The 21,656-nt window shown below is 42.4% G+C and overlaps 1 protein-coding gene across 8 annotated transcripts in view; it reads left to right on the forward strand.

Moving 5' to 3' along the window:
• The window catches only part of MAPKAP1 (MAPK associated protein 1), a 265,297-nt gene that overhangs the window by 117,685 nt on the left and 125,956 nt on the right, over positions 1-21,656 (forward strand). For all 8 annotated transcript variants that reach the window (XM_034929066.3, XM_034929065.3, XM_063594202.1 and 5 more), the window contains one exon: positions 2,524-2,696. In XM_034929066.3, the coding sequence (XP_034784957.1) occupies positions 2,602-2,696 (95 nt within the window). In that variant the 5' untranslated portion in view covers positions 2,524-2,601. The remainder of the gene's footprint in view (positions 1-2,523; positions 2,697-21,656) is intronic.

Below are 21,656 nucleotides of genomic sequence, written 5' to 3' on the forward strand. Positions count from 1 at the left end.
GTGTATCAGTACTTCATTCTTTCTCATGGCTGAATAATATTCTATTGTATGGATTTTGTTTATCCATTCATTAGTTAGTGGACATTTGGATGTTTTTCATTCCTTGGCTGTTATAAATAATGCTGCTATGAACATTTGTCCAAGTTTCAATGTGAGCATATGTTTTTAGTTCTCTAGAGTATATACCTAGGAATGGAATCGCTTGGTCATATGGTAATTCTGTGTTTCATTTTTGAGAAACTGCCGAACATTTTCACAATGACTGTATCATTTTACATTCCCACTGGCAGTGTCTGAGGATTTCAGTTTCTCCATATCCTCACAAATCCTTGCTATTTTTAGGGTTTTTTGGGTTGTTGTTTGGAGTTTTTGCCTTTTTTAAATTATAGCCACCCTAGTGAGTAAGAAGTAATTTACATTATGGTTAATGATATGAAACAGTTTTCATGTGTTTATTGGTCATTTGTGTATCTTCTTTGGAGAAATGTCTGTTCAAATCTTTGCCCATTAAAAAATTTTGTCTTCTTATTGAATTATAAGACTTCTCAACGTATTCTAGATAGTAGAGCCTTATGAGATATATGATTTGTGAATATTTTCTCCCATTCTTTTGATTGTCTTTTTACTATCTTGATAGTATCCTTTAGGCACAAAAGTTTGTTTGTTTGTTTGTTTGTTTTTGTTTTGAGCAGAGTCTCCCTCTGTTGCCCAGGCTGGAGTGCAGTGGCATGATGTTGGCTCATTGCAACATCTGCCTTCTGGGTTCAAGCAGTTCTCCTGCCTCAGCCTCCCCAGTAGCTGGCAATACAGGCGCCTGCCATCACGCCCAGCTGATTTTTGTATTTTTATTAGAGAGGGGATTTCACCATGTTGGCCAGGTTGGTCTCAAACTCCTGACCTCAAGTGATCTCCTTGCCTTGGCCTCTCAAAGTGCTGGGATTACAGGCATGGGCCACTGCGCCTGGCCTAGGCACAAAAGTTTTTAATTTTAATGAAGTTCAATTTATTTATTTTGTTATTTATGCTTTTGGTGTCATATTAAAGAAATCGTTGCGTAATCCAAAGTCATGAAGATTTACACCTGTTTCCTTTTAAGAATTTTATAGTTTTGCCTCTTACATCTAGATCTTTGATTTATTTTGGATTGATATATTTATGTGGTATGAGGCAGGACTCCAAATTCGTTCTTTTGCATGTGGCTATCCACTTGTCCCAGCATCATTTGTTGAAAAGACTGTACTTTCCCCATTGAAATGTATTTTTGAAGTAGAGACATTAGAACTTCCTAATGGAGTAGATAGGCAGTGTGAGGGAGGAAGAAGCATCAAGACTGTTGAGATGAGCAGCTGGCTTAGTGGTGGCAGCACATATTATTAAAATAAGAGGGGTTGTTGTTGTGACTTGGGATAGGAGGGAGTGAGGGACAATCAAGCGTTCCGATTTGAACTCGTTTTCTGTGACACTTTTCTATATACTCTGTGTGGTGAACATATTGCATGGGTGGGAAGGAAGACTGAGCCAGCGTGCAAGCCTTCTGTGAGGGAGGGGAATGGCCAGAAGGTTGGCGGATAACAGAAACACAAAAGGAGGGAGAGAGGATGGTGTCATCGGATGGCCTGGGTCTCAAGAGAACAAGGATTTTTTTCACAAAAGAGAAAGTACTAGATTGGAAGTGTTAGCAGGGACTAGGATACCTACTCTTGCATGCCTTGAGGGTGCAGGGGTTATTAAAAACAACAACAACAACAAAGCAGTCCTCTTTTAACAGGACAGCAGAGGAGGCAGTATCCTCAACAGCAGTTTCAGTGAAGTCCAAGAGGTAGAGGAAATCGTTTTAAAAAGCAGCTGAGGATTTATGGGTGTTTGCTGATTAGCGCAGCAGCTCTCGAGGGCAGAGTGGAAGACGCAGGTGGGAGGAGTGGTAGGTGTGTGGGAGGGAGTGGGAATATATCCAGCAGTGTGGGGTTGGTGGTTAGGGCAATAATGGAGGACCAAAGGGCCCTTGAACCTGTGTGGTACTGAAGGAAACAGATGTACTGCCTAGTGGAACTAGCCCCCAGTCTCTGAGAAGGCAAGCACTTGTTTCAGTGCTGCGGGCCTAAATCCTTCCTGGGAGAGTATGACAGCTTCCCAGGCAGCTCATCTCATTGTCTCAAGGACAATGAGACAGTTGCCAGAGAGGCACCCAGTGCTAAGGTCCAAGGACACACTGAGTTAGTAGCAAAGCCAGCCTCCTAACACCAAACATAAACTCTACTCACCACTCATATTTTCCTCTTAGTTGTAGTGCCCATTTACCTTCCTGCTGGCAGATCCCGATCCATTAGTTTATTATAAAATGAAAATTTAAGGAAAAAAAATCCTTGAAACTAGACAGTGTTTCCACTTTGGGACCATTCCATGGTCACAGCAGGTCTGTACAGCAAGGATGAAAAATGGCTGTGCTGCCCACAGGACTGGAGAGCAGTGGGGTCTGTATAACTGGCAGTGTGCTTTGCTCTCACGTGTTTGTTCTGTCCACAGGGTCATGTAGGTACAACAGCAACCAAGAAGATCGATGTCTACCTCCCTCTGCACTCGAGCCAGGACAGACTGCTCCCAATGACCGTGGTGACAATGGCCAGCGCCAGGGTGCAGGACCTGATCGGGCTCATCTGCTGGCAGTATACAAGCGAAGGACGGGAGCCGAAGCTCAAGTAATCCATTCTCTTTTTGGCTGCTCTAGTTTCTTGCGGTCTTTTGGCCACCCAAGGTGTCTTCTAGGCTGGTTAGTCTTTCTAGGCATTGGCCTGGAACCACACTTCTGCACTGATCCAGCTCTGGGTGCTCACCAGGTCTCGCGCCTGTGCATCTCAGAGAATCAGCTTGCAAAATAGACTTAGAAGTTTGTGAATTACAGACATGAGAACATGGATTTTTAGTAATTTCCAAACCCTTTTATGATCCCTGCTAATAAGCAACCTGGAAGGGAACGGGAGGGGATTGATGTTTGTTGAGCACCAACCATGCATTGGGCACTGGGCTGGGCACTTCATAGCTGGTATCTGGAATCTCATTTGATCCTCCCAGCTCCCTGGGAGGTGAGGGTAATGATCCTCATTCTGCAGTGGTGGAAGCTCAGGTTCAGAGCTGTTACTGGCTGAAGGTTGCACAGTGAGAGATGGCAGAGTCAGGATTTGATTCCAGGTCTGTTTGATGCCAAGGTTTTTGCATTATTTCCTTCTGCCTTCTATAGAACCTTTGGTCCGAATTTTAGTTTTCTTTATCAGTTAATGGTTCTAATTTTCTCTCAGTCACTAGGCTCTGTTCTTCATTAAATAATTATATTTAAAATGTAGTGCTTGAGAGTAGCCTCTCTATGCCTCTGCATTATAATTTGAACTTTAAAGTGCTTTGCTGCATTGCCTCTCCCCTACTTGAGTTTCTGACAGGCATTCTCTTCTAGTTTTACATGTTCTTTCCAGCAGTAGGGTTTAGAACACAGCAAAATGTAGTAGATGCCTTCGTTTTAAAAACGGACTCTCAGCTGGGTGCGGGGGCTCACACCTGTAATCCCAGCACGTTGGAAGGCCGAGGTGGGCGGATCACCTGAGGTCAGGAGTTTGAGACCAGCCTGGCCAACATGGTGAAACCCTTTCTCTACTGAAAATACAAAAATTAGCCGGGCATGGTGGTGGCCATCCGTAATCCCAGCTACTCAGGAGGCTGAGGCAGGAGAATCGCTGTAGAGGTTGCAGTGAACCGAGATCGCGCCACTGCACTCCAGCCTGGTGACAGAGCAAGACTCCATCTCAAAAGAAGGATTTTCATGGAGATGTTCTCTTCCCCTTTCACATTTTCAGAGTTAGTATGATCCAGTCAGCAGTTAGTTTTTATTTTTCTTTAGGTATATTAAATTTCTTTAGGTAAATTTAGTATGACACATAAAATCATTTTTTCAAATTCTTATTGACATTGCCCTCCACTTTGCCTGAGTAAGTTGTGGACACAAAGCTCTGGTGGCAGAGAAAGCCTTTCACCAAGATGCCACCTAGGCTTAGAAAATGGTTCAGTCAGCGGCACTCCTCAAGGGTGAGCTGTGAGGTCCTCCCTTTTCTGCATGAAGTGGGAACAAGGAAACAGGAAAAGGTGTCACAGAACAAATGACTTTATCGATGTTGTCTGAAGTAATTCTTTTTTTTTTTTTTTGGAGACGGAGTCTTGCTCTGTCGCCCAGGCTGGAGTGCAGTGGCGCGATCTCGGCTCACTGCAGGCTCCGCCTCCCGGGTTCACGCCATTCTCCTACCTCAGCCTCCCGAGTAGCTGGGACTACAGGCACCTACCACCACGCCCGGCTAATTTTTTGTATTTTTAGTAGAGACGGGGTTTCACCGTGTTAACCAGGATGGTCTCGATCTCCTGACCTCGTGATCCGCCTGCCTTGGCCTATCAAAGTGTTGGGATTACAGGCGTGAGCCACTACACCCAGCCTTTGATGTAATTTCTTAAAACATTACTTAGGGCAGGCACTGAAATCAAGAGAGGAACTTGCCCAGGGTTACTAGTAAGTAACAGAGATAGGAATTGAACTGTGATGTACATCTTATAGATGAGGAAACTAACTTAGAAAGACTAAGTAGCTTTCTTACGTCACATAATAAGTGGTAGTATTAGTATTAAAACCCAACAATCTCTGACTCCAGAGCTCCATCTCTTCACTATTACATTATCCTCTCCACCATGGAACTCTGTTATAGGTGAAATGAAAATATTTATTGAGTTTGTACTTATTGCAGGCACTGTGCTAGATCTGGAAATACAGAAATGAAAGAGGCAGTTCCTGCCATCAGGGACCTTTCTGTTTAAGGTAAATAGGTAATAACAATACAATACAATTACGTGCAAAATCAGGTGCTTACAAGGAGATCTAACCCCACATTTGGGGGTGAAAATGGAGTCGTGAAAATCTCCCTTGATTAAATGACATCTAAACTGATACCTGAGGGAGCAGTAGGAAAAAGTCATGTAGAGAGCTTGAGAGGAGGGCATTCCAACAGAGGGAAAAGCATGGTTATGATAGACCTTTAAGTTCATGCTTTAAATTCTATATTCTGCTCCAAATACATAATAATAGTAAATGAAATGCTATTAACATATTTGTACTTTAATAACAAGATAAGCATCCTGGTGGACTAGAAATAGAACCAACTACAGAAACAGGCAGAGTGTGCTAGGAGTCCATTATTTTAGGGTATTACTGTCCTTAGAGCATGCTGTGGATGGGTTTACCAGTGTATGACATACTGATTTTTCTCAGGCTTCAGGGCAGCTAGTCAGGGCATGGGTGATGATCAGAGCCCTCAGCCAATCATTCCTGGGTGAGGGAACAGTCTCATCCATCTAGCTGTGTACTGTGCAAATATTGTTATTTTCTCCATATGTCATGGTGTCAAAAAGAGTGGGAAATACTACATGAGGGTATGGGACCAAAGGAACTGCATCCCTGGACGGGGACCAGAGGAAATGACAGAAACTAGAAGCTGGAGTGAGACTGTCATACCTATGAAAAGAAGCTGAACAAGGCTGCTTGGGTCTGTGTCTCATTTAAAGTTGTGTTTCTGGGGTGCCAAGGAATAGAGAGAGCAGTGCAACCAGGACCTGACTGTGGCATGGCTGGGTTTATGTTATCCCTAGTATTACAGGAACCCTGAACTATCAGCGTAAGACCTGGTTCTGGTCTGGAGGCCTCTGTTTGGATGAGGGTGGAGGGTGGTGGCAATATCTGTAAAAGCACTGACAGTGAGTGGAGGGAGAGAGCAAGCAAGGGTTCTCATTCAAGAAGAGCTCAGCAAATTAAAATTCCAAAGCACACGAGGATAGCTAGTACCAAGAAACACAGACAATCATCAGGAGATGAATTTGGGAACAGAATATAGTAAAGCAGTCTGAAAATTAATTTCAAATAAATATGTTTAAGCTCACCAAACAGATGAAGGAAGGAATAACATTCATGGTTCACTTCTAGGAAATTATGAAACAAAAGCAAGCAAATTTGAATTTAGAAAAGAACCAATTAAAAGTACAGTACTGGAAATATAAAATACAATTATTAAAGTAAAAAATACTTTGGGATAAACTCTAGGCTGGTCACAATTCAAGAGAGAATGAGTTGAAGGACAGTTGATACTGAGGAATTCAACCTAGGGTATAGTACAAAGAGATAAAGAGGTACAAAGAATGAAAGAGAAGAGACATGAAGGAAAGATTCAAAGGCTCCCACGTGTGAAGTGGAGAAGGAAGGGAATAGCAGAGAAGCAATATTTGAAGAGATAATGTCAAAGAATTTCCCAGAACTGAAGACAGATATGAGTGGGTTTGATGTTAAAAACACATGCAAATTAAATGGCGGAAGAAGAGACTTTTTTTTTTTAAACAAATGGTCCTGGACCAGTTGAAATTCTATAAGCTGAGAAAATCAACCTAAATCATGTATCTTGTATTAATTAAAAATAAATCACAAGTTAAATGTAAAATGTAAGAAAAAAACAGGAGAAAATCTTTGGGACCTAGAGCAAGTTAGACTTCATTAAAATTAAAAATATTTGCTCTGCAAAAGACCCTGTTAAGAGGATGAAAGGACAAGCTACACACTGGAAGGAAATATTTGTAAACCACCTATCTGACTAAAGACATATAGAATAGGTAAAGAACTGAGAACCCAACAGTAGAAAGTTTAGACGGTTGATCAGAAAATGGGCAAAGGCATAAACAGACATATCACTGAAGAGGATATGCATACAGATGGCAGATGAGCACATGAAAAGATGCTCAGCAACATTAGCCATTAGGAAAATGCAATTAAGACCACACGCTATTAGAACAGCTGAAATAAAAAACAGTGATGACACCAATTGCTGGCAAGGATGTAGAGAAACTGTATCATACATCATTTCTGTTGATAATGTAAAATGGTATAGTCGTTCTGGAAAATACTTTGGCAGTTTCTTATAAAGCTAAACGTGAATTTACCATACAACCCAGCAATTGCCCTCTTGGGCATTTATTCCAGAGCAGTGAAAACTTACATTCACATAAAAACCTGTATACAAATGTGTATATCAGCCTTATTTCTACTTAAAACTGGAAACAACCTAAATGTCCTTCAGCAGGTAAATGATTAAACATTGTGGTACATTCATACCAAGTAATACTACTATCAAGAGAAGAGGAACAAACCGTTTTCATACATGCAGTGACTTGGGTGGATTCACATAGTGAAAAAAACCAATCTCTAAAAGTTTCATATCACCCGATTCCATTTATGTAACATCCTCAAAATGACAAAAGTATAGAGATGGAGAACAATTGAGTGGTTGCCAGAGGACAGGCACAGTGTTAGAGAGGCAGTCCAACTATAAACGGGTGGTAAAAAAGAGCTTCTCTGTCATGATGGAACAGTTTTGTATCTTGGTGATGATTACACAAATATATACATGTAATCCAATGTGTAGAACTACACAACACACACACACACACACACACACACACACACAAGTACATGTAAAAACTGGTGAAAAGTGAGTAATGTCTATAGTCTTTTTTTTTTTATACTTTTAAGTTCTAGGGTACATGTGCACAACGTGCAGGTTTGTTACATATGTATACATGTGCCATGTTGGTGTGCTGCACCCATTAACTCGTCATTTACAATAGGTATTTCACTTAATGCCATCCCTCCCCCTCCCCCCACCCCACAACAGGCCCCAGTGTGTGATGTTCCCGGCCCTGTGTCCAAGTGTTCTCATTGTTCAGTTCCCACCTATAAGTGAGAACTTGCAGTGTTTGGATTTCTGTCCTTGTGATAGTTTGCTCAGAATGATGGTTTCCAGCTTTATCCATGTCCCTACAAAAGACATGAACTCATCCTTTTTTACGGCTGCATAGTATTCCATGGTGTATATGTGCCACATTTTCTTAATCCAGTCTATCATTGATGGACATTTGAGTTGATTCCAAGTCTTTGCTATTGTGAATAGTGCCACAGTAAACACATGTGTGCATGTGTCTTTATAGTAGCATGATTTATAATCCTTTGGGTATATACCCAGTAATGGGATAGGTGGGTCAAATGGTATTTCTAGTTCTAGATCCTTGAGAAATCGCCACACTGTCTTCTACAATGGTTGAACTAGTTTACGCTCCCATCAACAGTGTAAAAGCATTTCTATTTCTCCATATCCTCTCCAGCACCTGTTGTTTTCATGAATAAAGTCTAGTCTTAACAGTATTGCACCAATGTCAATTTCCCTGGTGTTGATATTGGACTACAATTATATGACATTTTTAAATAGTTGTTCCATATTTCGAATTACATGATTATATTGACTCTAAACCATGGTCTTTTGAAATTTTTTACAATTCTCAGTGACGTTGGATTTCTCAGGTTTGTTTGGTGTAATACAGTCTATAAAGTGAATCCCTGGGATCTCCTCCTGTCGGGCAGTGTAATGTGAGGTATTTTCTTTCTAGTGTGTTTGTACTTAGTGTTGGAATAGATTCTTATTTGGTCTTTTCCAGTGGGTTGGCCCTGTGAAAGAGCTTTTCATTCACAGAGAGGGAATTGCTGGATGCATGTGAAGAGTGGCCCACCAGTTGCAGCCTGGTTGTCAAGAAAACCATTTAAGAATATTGTTCTTGGGCCGGGCACGGTTGCTCACACCTGTAATCCCAGCACTCTGGGAGGCCGAGGTGGGTGGATCACCTGAGGTCAGAAGTTCAACACCAGCCTGGTCAACATGGTGAAACCCCATCTCTACAAAATATACAAAAAATTAGCCAGGGGTGGTGGCAGGCACCTATAATCCCAGCTACTCGGGAGATCGAGGCAGGAGAATCACTTGAACCTGGGAGACGGAGGTTGCAGTGAGCTGAGATCACGCCATTGCACTCCAGCCTGGGCAACAAGAGCAAAACTTTGTCTCAAAAAAAAAAAAAATATTGTTCTCCTGTTCCTGTGCCTTGTAAACCGTCTATGGTAGTAGACTTTGGCCCCAGTGAAGGAATGGAGAATTTGGCAGGAATTCTTGGCCTCCTTTACACTTACGTCTGTTAACTCTTGAGCAAGATTGGAATATGGTACTTAGGCTTATTTCCTGCTTATTTTGATGCACTGATTTGGGGGAAAACATTTGGGAGAAACTAACTGAAATAATTTCAATCTCTAAATGGTCAAATTTTAAAATTTAGACTTTGTTATTCTTTATTGAATTTTGATCAGAAAATGTGGACTATAAAATTTTTGCCTAAGAGATTTATGTATATTTGGCTGCTTACTATGCTATAATTTTTTGGTCAATATTCCATGGGTTCTGGAAATAATTATTCTCTATCGGTTATGGACCTCAATATATACTTATTAAGTCAATGTCCTTAATTACTTATTTCTATTATCTTAGGGTTTTTGACTATTTGGTCTATGGATGATTAAGAGAAATGCATTAAAATTTCCATCTTGTGTGTTTCTGTTAACTTTTCCTAATATTTCAACAGTATGCACTTTATATATTTCAGTTCACATAAAGATTCATGTGTTTTGTGTCTTTATTATCAGTTCTACTTCAGTATAAACCGGTCTTATTTGTTCTGTTTATGATTGTGTCTTGCCTGTTTCTTTGCTTCATCAGCAATCTGAGCTTTTTTTCCCCTGCTCTTCTTTGCTCTTTCTTCAGTCTTTTACTTTTGCCTTCTGTTTTAGATATGTTAATAATTTTGTGAGGCTTTTCTTTTTTGACTCATGTAAGTGATTTTCATTTCATAAGAACCATCTTTTTTTATGCTTTTTTTCGTATTTATTTATTTTTTATTGATCATTCTTGGGTGTTTCTCGCAGAGGGGGATTTGGCAGGGTCACAGGACAATAGTGGAGGGAAGGTCAGCAGATAAACAAGTGAACAAAGGTCTCTGGTTTTCCTAGGCAGAGGACCCTGCGGCCTTCCGCAGTGTTTGTGTCCCTGGGTACTTGAGATTAGGGAGTGGTGATGACTCCTAAGGAGCATGCTGCCTTCAAGCATCTGTTTAACAAAGCACATCTTGCACCGCCCTTAATCCATTCAACCCTGAGTGGATACAGCACTTGTTTCAGAGAGCACAGGGTTGGGGGTAAGGTCATAGATCAACAGGATCCCAAGGCAGAAGAATTTTTCTTAGTACAGAACAAAATGAAAAGTCTCCCATGTCTACCTCTTTCTACACAGACACGGCAACCATCCGATTTCTCAATCTTTTCCCCACCTTTCCCCCCTTTCTATTCCACAAAACCGCCATTGTCATCATGGCCCGTTCTCAATGAGCTGTTGTGTACACCTCCCAGACGGGGTGGTGGCCGGGCAGAGGGGCTCCTCACTTCCCAGTAGGGGCGGCCGGGCAGAGGCGCCCCTCACCTCCCGGACGGGGCGGCTGGCCGGGCGGGGGGCTGACCCCCCCCACCTCCCTCCCGGACGGGGCGGCTGGCCGGGCAGAGGGGCTCCTCACCTCCCAGTAGGGGCGGCCGGGCAGAGGCGCCCCTCAGCTCCCGGATGGGGCGGTTGGCCAGGCGGGGGGCTGACCCCCCCACCTCCCTCCCGGACGGGGCGGCTGGCCGGGCCGGGGGCTGACCCCCCCACCTCTCTCCCGGACGGGGCGGCTGGCCGGGCGGGGGGCTGACCCCCCCACCTCCCTCCCGGACGGGGCGGCCGGCCAGGCAGAGGGGCTCCTCACTTCCCAGTAGGGGCGGCCGGGCAGAGGCGCCCCTCAGCTCCCGGACGGGGCGGTTGGCCGGGCGGGGGGCTGACCCCCCCCACCTCCCTCCCGGACGGGGCGGCCGGCCAGGCAGAGGGGCTCCTCACTTCCCAGTAGGGGTGGCCTGGCAGAGGTGCCCCTCACCTCCCGGATGGGGCGGCTGGCCGGGCGGGGGGCTGATCCCCCCACCTCCCTCCCGGACGGGGTGGCTGCCGGGCGGAGACGCTCCTCACTTCCCAGACGGGGTGGCTGCTGGGCGGAGGGGCTCCTCACTTCTCAGACGGGGCGACTGCTGGGCGGAGGGGCTCCTCACTTCTCAGACGGGGCGGTTGCCAGGCAGAGGGTCTCCTCACTTCTCAGATGGGGCGGCCGGGCAGAGACGCTCCTCACATCCCGGACGGGGCGGCAGGGCAGAGGTGCTCCCCACATCTCAGACGATGGGCGGCCGGGCAGAGACGCTCCTCACTTCCTAGATGGGATGGCGGCCAGGAAGAGGCGCTCCTCACTTCCTAGATGGGATGGCGGCCGGGCAGAGATGCTCCTCACTTTCCAGACTGGGCAGCCAGGCAGAGGGGCTCCTCACATCCCAGACGATGGGCGGCCAGGCAGAGACGCTCCTCACTTCCCAGACAGGGTGGCGGCCGGGCAGAGGCTGCAATCTCGGCACTTTGGGAGGCCAAGGCAGGCTGCTGGGAGGTGGAGGTTGTAGCGAGCCGAGATCACGCCACTGCACTCCAGCGTGGGCACCATTGAGCACTGAGTGAACGAGACTCCGTCTGCAGTCCCAGCACCTCGGGAGGCTGAGGCTGGCGGATCACTCGCGGTTAGGAGCTGGAGACCAGCCCGGCCAACACAGCGAAACCCCTTCTCCACCAAAAAAATATGAAAACCAGTCAGGTGTGGCGGCGCGTGCCTGCAATCGCAGGCACTCGGCAGGCTGAGGCAGGAAAATCAGGCAGGGAGGTTGCAGTGAGCCGAGATGGCAGCAGTACAGTCCAGCTTCGGCTGGGCATCAGAGGGAGACCGTGGGGAGAGGGAGAGGGAGACTGTGGGGAGAGGGAGAGGGAGAGCTATGCTTCGTTTTTTTAAAAAATTTTAATCGACTATTTTTTAGAGCAGTTTTAGGTTTACAGAAAATTTGCACAGAAAATACAGTGAGTTCCCATACATATCCTTCCAATCCCTCATTTTACTCCTGTTACTAATATCTTGCATTAGTGCGGTACATTTGTTAAAGTTGATGAACCAATGTTATTAACAAAAGCCAGCAGTTATAAGTTAGGGTTCACTCTTGTGCAGCTCTAATGGTTGTATCATACAGAATGGCTTCACTGCCCTAAAAATGTCCTGTGCTCCATCTGTTCAACCGTACGCACCACTGCTGGCAACCACTGGCCTTTTTTCTGTCTCTGTAGTATTGCATTTTACAGAACGCCATCTAGTTGGAATCATACCATATGAAGCCTTTTCAGACTAGCTTTTTTCACTTAGCAGTATGCATTTAAGCATCCTTTGTGTGATACACTTATTTCTCACTGTTGTTAAGTAATGGACTGCATGGATTTACCACAGTTCATTTATTCATTCATCTATTGAAAGATATCTTGGTTGCTTCTAATTTTGGGGAATTATGAATAAAGACGCTGTAAGTATTCATGTGCAGATTTTTATGTGGATGTAAGTTTTCAGCTCATTTGGGCAAATATGTAGGAGTGTGATTGACAAATTGTATGGTAAGCCTGTGATATAAGACACTGCCAAACTGTCTTCCAAAGTGGTCATACCATTTGGCATTCCCACCAGTGAGGAATGAGAGTTGTTGCTCCAAATCCTCACCAGCATTTGGTTTTTATCAGTATTTTCAATTTTAGCTGTTTTAATAGGTGTGTAGTGGTATGTCGTTGTTTTAATTTGTAATTCCCTAATTACATCATGTTGAGCATCTTCATATGCTTATTTGTTACCGTTTGTCTTCTTTGGTGAGCTGTTCATATCTTTTGCCCATTTTTAATGGCCACTATACATTAGACAGTCCAGTGTGTAACAATACATGGTATAGTCATGCATTGGAGATAACTCTGGATTAGCATCATTTTGATAGGACCTCAGCCATCTAGACTGCTTAGGGAAAGTTGGTGGGTTTTGTAGCTATTTGAGGGCTTATCTCATCAAGCATCACATTTTATTCATTTATTTTAAGACTCTGTTGCTCAGGTTGGAGTGTGGTTGTGCAATTACAGTTCACTGCAGCCTTGAACTCCTGGGCTCAAGTAATCCTCCCACCTTTGCCTCCCAAGTAGCTAGAACTACAGGTGCATGTCCCCACACTTGGCTAATTTTTAAAATTTTTTGTAGTGGCACAAATTTTTTGCAAGAGCTTTGCTGCCTTGGGTGGTCTTGAATTCCTGGCTTAAAGTAATCATCCTGCCTCAGTCTCCCAAAGTACTAGAATCATAGGCCTGAGCCACCATGCCTGGCCAAACTTCATTTGAGTTATTCTTCATAGGAGCTCTCTAAATTGTGTTAACATCTTTCTGTACTTTCTTAATCAGAATATAACATAGTGGCTGAAAGTGTGAGATTCACAGCTACAGGCTGGGTTTTAATTCTGGTGTTAACGCCTACTAGCAGGATGATTTTAAATGAATTACTTAAGCCCCATGTAGTATGATTTTCTCATGTATAAAATGAGGGTGGAAACTATCTAACAGGGTAGTAATGAAAATAAAATGAGAAAATACATAGCAAGTGCTCAATAAATGTTCATTTCTGCTCCTCCTAACTACTGTAACCACAGCCAGCTACTACCACAACCAATATTAGTAAGTAGTTCAGCAGTAGTAGTGTAATTTAGTCCTTTTTTGATGACTCAAGTAATTTATGCTATGATATTCTGATGCCCTGTGGACTTAGGACAGTATTTGGCAGTGTTTGACCTGACATTATGTATTTCCAGACAACTTCGTTATTTGAACTCTTCAGTATGTTCTTGATAGTCCCCTTTTTTACCATCTGCATGCCCACCTGTGTCTTCTCCCATTTCTGGGTTGCTGCTTCTGCTTTATATTTCTTAGAGTCATCATGAGAACTACTCACCTAAACAGTACAGCTGAAGTGGCCCTTCCTATTCTGACTCCCAGCTGTGCTCCCATATATCCTAAGGCATCACATTCTTTTACTGGCAGCTTTTTAACATCAATACCATAAGTGCTTTTGCTATTTCTGTAGTCAGAAATGCTTTTCTCATTCTTCTCCTCTTGGCATTCTGCTTAATCTCAGAAGCTTAAGTCCTTCATTCCTTCATTTAATAAATGTTTTTGGAGTTTCAGACCCTAAGTATTCAGGATAAAATGGAGAACAAGAGAAATGTGATCACTGCACTAAAAAATGTACAGTTTGTTGGGGAAGAAGAAATTATCAAGGGTAAAAGCACTTTGTAACTGGCTCATTTCACTTATCATTTCTATTCATTCATGCATTCAACAAATATTTATTGAGTGTTTGCTATATACCAGGCATTTTGCTGGGTATACAGTGGTGAGTAGAGCCAGGCATGGTCTCGCTTTCATGAATTCCACAGTCTATTGAAGGAAGTGGGCAAATAACTAAAATAATTAATTCAGATAGTTAAACTAAATAATGTTTGCTTTAAAACTGAATTAAGTGCTCTGAAGGAAAGGAACACTGTTTATGAGAGCTTTGCCTGGAAGTCAGGGAGAAATTCCCCAAGAAAGTGATACAGGAGGCATCGGGGCAGGGGAGGGTCCCAGCAGATGGAGCAGTGTGGCAGCCACCTTATTGCTGGAGGAAGCATGTTGTGGTCAGGGAACAAAAGAAGGTCAGTGTGACTGGAGCACAAAGAACAGGGAGAACAGAGTGGGATTGTTACAGGACAGGGGTCTTGATCCAGACCCCAAGAGGGTTTTTGGATCTCATGCAAGAAAGAATTCAGGGTGATCCCACAGTGCAAAATGAAAGCAAGTTTGTTAAGAAAGTAAAGAAATGAAAGAATGGCTGTTCCATAGCCAACCCGTTGGGGCTGCTGGTTGCCCATTTTTATGGTTATTTCTTGCTGATATGCTAAACAAGGGGTGGATTATTAATGCCTCCCCTTTTTAGACCATATAGGGTTACTTCCTGATGTTGCCATGGCATTTGTAAACTGTCATGGCACTGGTGGGAGTGTAGCAGTGAGGATGACCAGAGGTCATTCTTGTTGCCATTTTGGTTTGGGTGTGTTTTGGCTGGCTCCTTTACTGCAATCTGTTTTGTCAGCAAGGTCGTTATGACCTTTATTTTGTGCTGACCTGCTATCTCATCCTGTGACTTAGAATGCCTTAACTGTCGGGGAATGCAGCCTGGTAGGTTTCAGCCTCATTTTACCCAGCTCCTATTTAAGATGGAGTTGCTCTGGTTCACACACCTCTCATGTTCCCTCCCCCCCCCTTTTATAAGAGAACTCTTTAATCGTAAGAGTTGCAGAGGGATGAAGATCCATCTTCTTTAACTTCTTCAGGCTGAATAACGATTATGATATTCCTGCCTAACTATGAGGGTTTCTTGCATTCAGAGTAGACAGGAGCTCAGTCAGAAAGCATCAGTATGGTAAGGTCCATTCATAACTCTTGAGTTTTGAGAAAAGGCAATATCTGGAAGATTAATAAGTGTTTAATTTAAGAAAACATTCAGTAAGCTTGTCCTGTATTCCTACACAAAGAGTATAACAGCAGTATATTCCACAAGAGTAAAGCAAAATAAGTAAAGTTATTCCAAGTAAACTAAATTAGAAGGCTTTACATGAACTGGGCAACTGTTGGAACTAAGCCGATATGGGATTGTTAGCTGATTGTAATGTGCCCAGAATTAGAATACTGATCCAGATTTTTACATTACTCATCCCTCTTGTTTCTTCTGACCACAAGTCAGAGATCACTCTTTGGTTCACAGGAATAAGCAGGGTTAGCCTAAATTGCAGAAACAAACTTAAAAACAACTAATGAGACTAGAATTTAGTAGAAAGCGTACCATAGTTCTTGAAACATAATATTTCATTCTCCAGTTTTTCATTTTTACTAAAGACAAATCATGGTAAGACTGATTTGCTGTATTATACTTGGCCTGATTATTTGTATAAAGTGCAGCAAGAATAATTATTTTTCACATAGCCTCTTTTAAAATTGGCTTTGATGGAACTCTGTTCCATAGAAGGAATCTTAGTTAAGATTTCTTAAAACCAAGCTCAGCCATGGTTTTGTACCCTCAAATACCTATTAGTTGAGTAAATTCCTCTCCTCTTGGGGTCCCAGGATAACTTGGGGCTCCTGGACCTGTTAGAAAGTGACATTCTTTACTTATCACAGGTCAGAAACCTTGTACACACCATTCCAGTTAAAGCCTTGGGGAAATAACTAGTTTCTTCAGTTGTGTTCTGTTATAAAAGAAAACAGATTCTTATTGCACTTATGCAAATAACTATATTGCCATAAATTAAGAATGCTCACAAATAGTTTCCAAATTTTGGAGAAATCAGGTAGAGAGAAACAAATATGCTCCAAATTTTGTTTACAGGAGTATACTTTACTTAATTGGTAAAAGCTGTAAATAGCTCAAATGAAAAGTTTCCTTGACTCTGAAAAACAAAGGATCAGCAGGATATTCTATTTATTTATTTATTTATTTTGAGATAGAGTCTCGCTCCCGTCGAGCAGGCTGGAGTGCAGTGGCGCGATCTTGGCTCACTGCAATCTCTGCCTCCCAGGTTCAAGAGATTCTCCTTCCTCAGCCTCCCGAATAGCTCGGATTACAGGCATGCACCACCATACCCGGCAAATTTTTGTATTTTTTTTAGTAAAGATGGGGTTTCACCATGCGTTGGCCATGCTCATCTCAAACTCCTGACCTCAGGTGATCCACCCGCCTTGGCCTCCCAAAGTGCTAGGATTACAGGCATGAGCCACTGCACCTGGCCGGATCAGCAGCATTTAAGCAAAGTTAAAAAGATTATGTTAGTTTGCTATTGGTCCAGTTAATTCAGTTAACTTCTGTTCTATTAGATATTCATGAACATTCCAGCTCTTCATAAGAGTTTTAAAAGTTGTTTCCTCTATTCTAATCTTACAATTTCGAAAGTTATTAGAAACCTGCGTTTAAGAACACCTGCTAGAGTTCTCTAGTTAATTATAAACCACCTTCTAAAGAGGATTAGAACAAGACAACAATGGTCTGTAGATGATAAAAAGTTTTAGGACAGCCACTATTAAAGCCACAATTGATAAGGAAATTTGGTTACTTCCGTGGCACACAAAATTTTACATAACAATTATAATGATTAATTACATACACTAAGTTATATTAGAATTATAGGAGTTTCCCATAATTTGGAACATATACCAATAACACATTTATGCACATATAGTCCAAAGAAAGCAAAACACCATTTTACATTTGATAATGTATGATTTTTATACCAAATAAGCCAGATTTCACCTTTATATTAATGTACTATTAATGTTAAATGCAATTTTTAATAAAATCTTTTAGACATATTTACTGAATTTTAATGTTTAACCGTAAGTTAAGATTCTTATAAACCTTTATAACCCTTTACATTTTTTTTTATGAAAGAGCAGATGAGTGCGCTAAGAAAAACCTGTTGTGCTTTTATTCTAAAATTTAATTCATGGAAAAATTGAATAGTACCCCTTTAACTTTAGCCAATATGTTCACACACTGAATCTCTTACAGTTACTTTTTATAAACCTTTCACAACTTGTTTAAACCTTTAGATTTTTTTTTCTTACTTAAAACAATCCTTAAATACTTTAGGCAGAAAAAAATTCACATTCCCATGATTTCTTACAATCTTTCACCAAAAACAAATTTTACTTTCTTTACACATTGCATGTAAAATTATTTCAGTAGTTTCAATTGCATATTATAATGTTAACTCTTAGCAACTTTTATTTTTGGTGAAAAGTTTGGTAAGTTTGAGATTTTAATTCTACACTAGGTGTGGAGCAGTGTACTGCTCCTAGATACACTAGGACACACCAGGCAGAAGTGCAGATAAGGTCTGACTCTCCAGCATAGCTGGGGGCATGTCTAACTCCACATGTCCCCAGGCCTTACCTAGCTGTAAAGCAGGCAAGTTATACAGTAAGAACCATAGTGGCATTTCATGAAGCATTTAGCAGACCTAACAACCTTTGAATTGGACAACTTTTCGTGCATAAATTCCCTTTCACAAATTTTTTCATGACTTACCCATACCATTTGAGACTCTTGGACTTTCTAACTTGCCCTAAACCTCCCTCCTTTTAAACAACCAGTTATTTTACTTTAGGATAAGAATTTACCATACAAGATCCTTTCTTATATAAAATGTCTTTCTTTGTAATCTTTGTATAGCTAGGGGGCATGGCTAGTTCCACATGTCCCCAGGCCTTATCTAGCATTTAATGGCTTTAAGGTAGGTAAATTAAACAATTTTTAAAAGTTAAAGAAGCAGTTCATGACCTTAAAGCATTTAGCCAACTTAATATCTGACCTGCATAATTTAGACTAAACATTTTTATTTTATCAGTCATTTTTAAAGCTGTTTTCATTTCCCAAAGATTACTAAAGTTACATGAACCAAAAGGCATTACAGTTTTTATTTTACTTTTAAAATATTTAAGTGCTTAATTTTGTTTAAGCCAATTAGAGCTCTTTTATATAAGCATTACACACAACACATATGTAGCTACACAGAAAGACAGAAGAAGATTACTACAGTAGTTGTAAGATTTTTCATTTGCCAGTTTTTAAGTTTCTTAGTTGGATTACTGGCTTTAGGGTGGAGTCCTTGGAAGAACAGGGCCAGGAAAGGGGTCTCTGGTACCTCCTGTTTTTCCCAAGGAGGCTGTTAGAGCTTGAATATCCACTTTTAATTAAACTGATTTTAACTGTAGCACTCTCTAATAACGTCCTTTTAGAATTTCTTATGCCAAGCAGCTGATATTTCTGGCTTTTGAATTTTACCACAGGTAACCTCCCAGGTATTCAGAGAAAGGAAAATTTAAGATAGTCCGTGGAGGAGAAAAGAATAGACAAGGTCACGCAGATATTAAACCAGAAACGACTTACTTCCTAGGTGGGGAATTGAACCCGGACCGCCTCTGTGAAAGTGCAAAAACCTTAGCTACTGAGTGATAGCATGGGGCAGTCTCCATTTCCTCTCCCAGAAGGAGTCTAGAGTAGTTCATTTTGAGCTTGCAAAGGCTTTTAACTATTTAATATGATTTTTGGAGCTAACTATGACATGAACCCTAAAATTCCTCTTCCCTGGAAGGCATTAAACGTGGTTAAAAGGTCAAGCCCCCAAGGGCATAAAACAAGGTGGAGACATCATCCAGTTTTTTTGTTTAAGGGACCTGTATTCAAGTTTGTTACTGACCAACTTACTGGCTTGTCTGGAAAAGTGGGCTTACAGGTGTTCTAAGCCTGTGTTTTACCCTGAAGTACCCCTTGACACAGAACGACTAATTCATAGCACAAAATACACCAGCTTAAGACTAGCCTTAGAATTCTTTTTCGCATTAATCAAAGCTTTACAGAGGAGATAAACGCTGATTTTTTTTTAAAACCATTCATGGACCCGTTTGCACAGAGAGGAAGAAGCCAGAAATCTGACTGGAAAGAAATTCTTACCCTTTTGTCAGCATGCCAGGCTTCTGGATTCCCTTTCCCTGAGCGGCCCCAGTGATCCAGCTTGCAGCACCATTGCCCTGGGGGCCAAGCTGCATCATAAAGGAAAATTATTTTTTTTCATTCTGGCCAGAGCAAAATACATGTAATAAAACATAGACGTTAGCCACTCTGCTTAGCACCCAATATCAAACTGGCAAGGCTTAAATTTGCCCTCAGATGGGCCCCATCATCTTTAATCCAACCTCTGACTTGGAGTTTCAACATGTGGTGGCTGGGCAGGGTGGTTGCCCTGAGTAACAGAAAAGAAAGGAAAGGAAAAGTACAGAAGGAAAGTATTGCCTGTGGCAGGGTGGGGAAGGTGAAGAGCTTAGGAAGGTCAGGTAAAAGACCCACTCAATGCAGCCGACAACGAAAAGTTCAGGTGGCTGCTTGTTGGTTGCAAACGGACCTTTTCCAGCAGTCCCATCAGCTCTCAAGTTTCCCCTTTTAGGAAGGAAAAAACTCCTCATATCCCACGATCCAGTACATGCCTAACCCTGTCATCCACAGTCATCAGCAAAGAGTGCAAGGCAGATTAATCCAAAGAGAATAACAGTTAACATCGCATAGTGCCAAACCTATTCTTATCCAAGGACTTTACCGAGAGGGACCTTTAACCCCCTAAATCTTAGAAGGGACTTTAACCCTCCTAAGTTGGGCCTCTAACCCAAGGTCAGTCAGGCGTCCTTGCCTTTTATTAAGAGGGGACTCTAACCCACTCTGTCTTAGGAGAGACTCTGACTCCCCTAAGTTGGGCCTCTACCCCAGTCTCGTTCTTTACCAATCTCGTTCTTTACCCGGGTACCCCATCACTTACCCAAAGTTGTCCAATCAGTGCTCCAGTCTATTTCCTTTGCGTCGGAGGGTCTCCTCAGTATTGTCCCTTTTGTGGTTCGTGAGAAAGATGTTACCAGACCCCACCACTTACCCAAAGTTAGCTTTTGTTGGATCAGGGGTTTCCGAAGTATAGTCACTTCTGTCATTGCCAGAAAGATGTTACAGGACCCCAATATTTACCCAAAGGTAGCCATTGAGTCAGGGTTTTCTCACTATAGTCCCTTCATGATCGCCAGGAAGATGTTACAGGACAGGGGTCCTGATCCAGACTCCAAGAGAGGGTTCTTGGATCTCACACAAGAAAGAATTCAGGGCAAGTCCACAGTGCAAAGTGAAAGCAAGTTTATTAAGAAAAAAAGGAATAAAAGAATGGCTACTCCACAGACAGAGCAGCCCCGGGAGCTGCTGGTTGCCTATTTTTATAGTTATTTCTTGATGATATGCTAAACAACAGTGGATTATTCATGCCTCCCCTTTTTAGACCATATAGGGTAACTTTCTGATATTGCCATGGCATTTGTAAACTGTCATGGCGCTGGTGGGAGTGTAGCAGTGAGGATGACCAGAGGTCACTCTTGTTGCCATTTTGGTTTCAGTGGGTTTTAGCTGGCTCCATTACTGCAACCTTTTATCAGCAATGTCTTTATGACCTGTATTTTGTGTTGACCTCCCGTCTCATCCAAATGCCTTAACCATCTGGGAATGCAGCCCAGTAGGTTTCAGCCTCATTTTACCCAGCTCTATTTAAGATGGAGTTGCTCTGACTCACACGCCTTTGACAGAATGAGACTGAGAGGTAGGCAGGGGTCACAGTGGGGATTGAGAGAAGTGGACAGATTCTGGGAGTATTTGAGAAATGGAATTCACAAGGACTTGGGCTGAACTCAATATGGAGAGTGTGGCAGAGGAGAGGCTTCATGACTCACACACCGTGATGCACTGTGGTGCCCTTCACTGAAATAGCTAGCATTGGAACAGCAGGTTTTGTTGGGGCTTGCTGTGTGACTAGGAGGGATAGGGGCAGCATGAGTTTGGTTTTCTGCCTGTTAGTTTGAGGTGGCTTTGCTAGATCTAAACAAAGTGTTCAAGTAGTCACTTGTATTTTCTTGTCTGGAGTTTAGAGGGGAGAGATATGAGCTGGAAATATGAATTTAGGAGTCATCTACGTAAATATTAATTAAAACTTCTAGCATGGATGAATGAAAAGAGAGACAGGCCTAAGACTGGGTGGACATTGAAGAACTGTGTGGATGGCAAGGTCGAAATGGGATATCCTATAGAAATAGGTTTCTCAGTGTGAGTGGAGTTCAGTTTTGGGTGTAATGAAGGCGGAGATT

The sequence above is a fragment of the Pan paniscus genome, chromosome 11 (assembly GCF_029289425.2).
Source record: "Pan paniscus chromosome 11, NHGRI_mPanPan1-v2.0_pri, whole genome shotgun sequence".
NCBI lineage: Eukaryota > Metazoa > Chordata > Mammalia > Primates > Hominidae > Pan > Pan paniscus.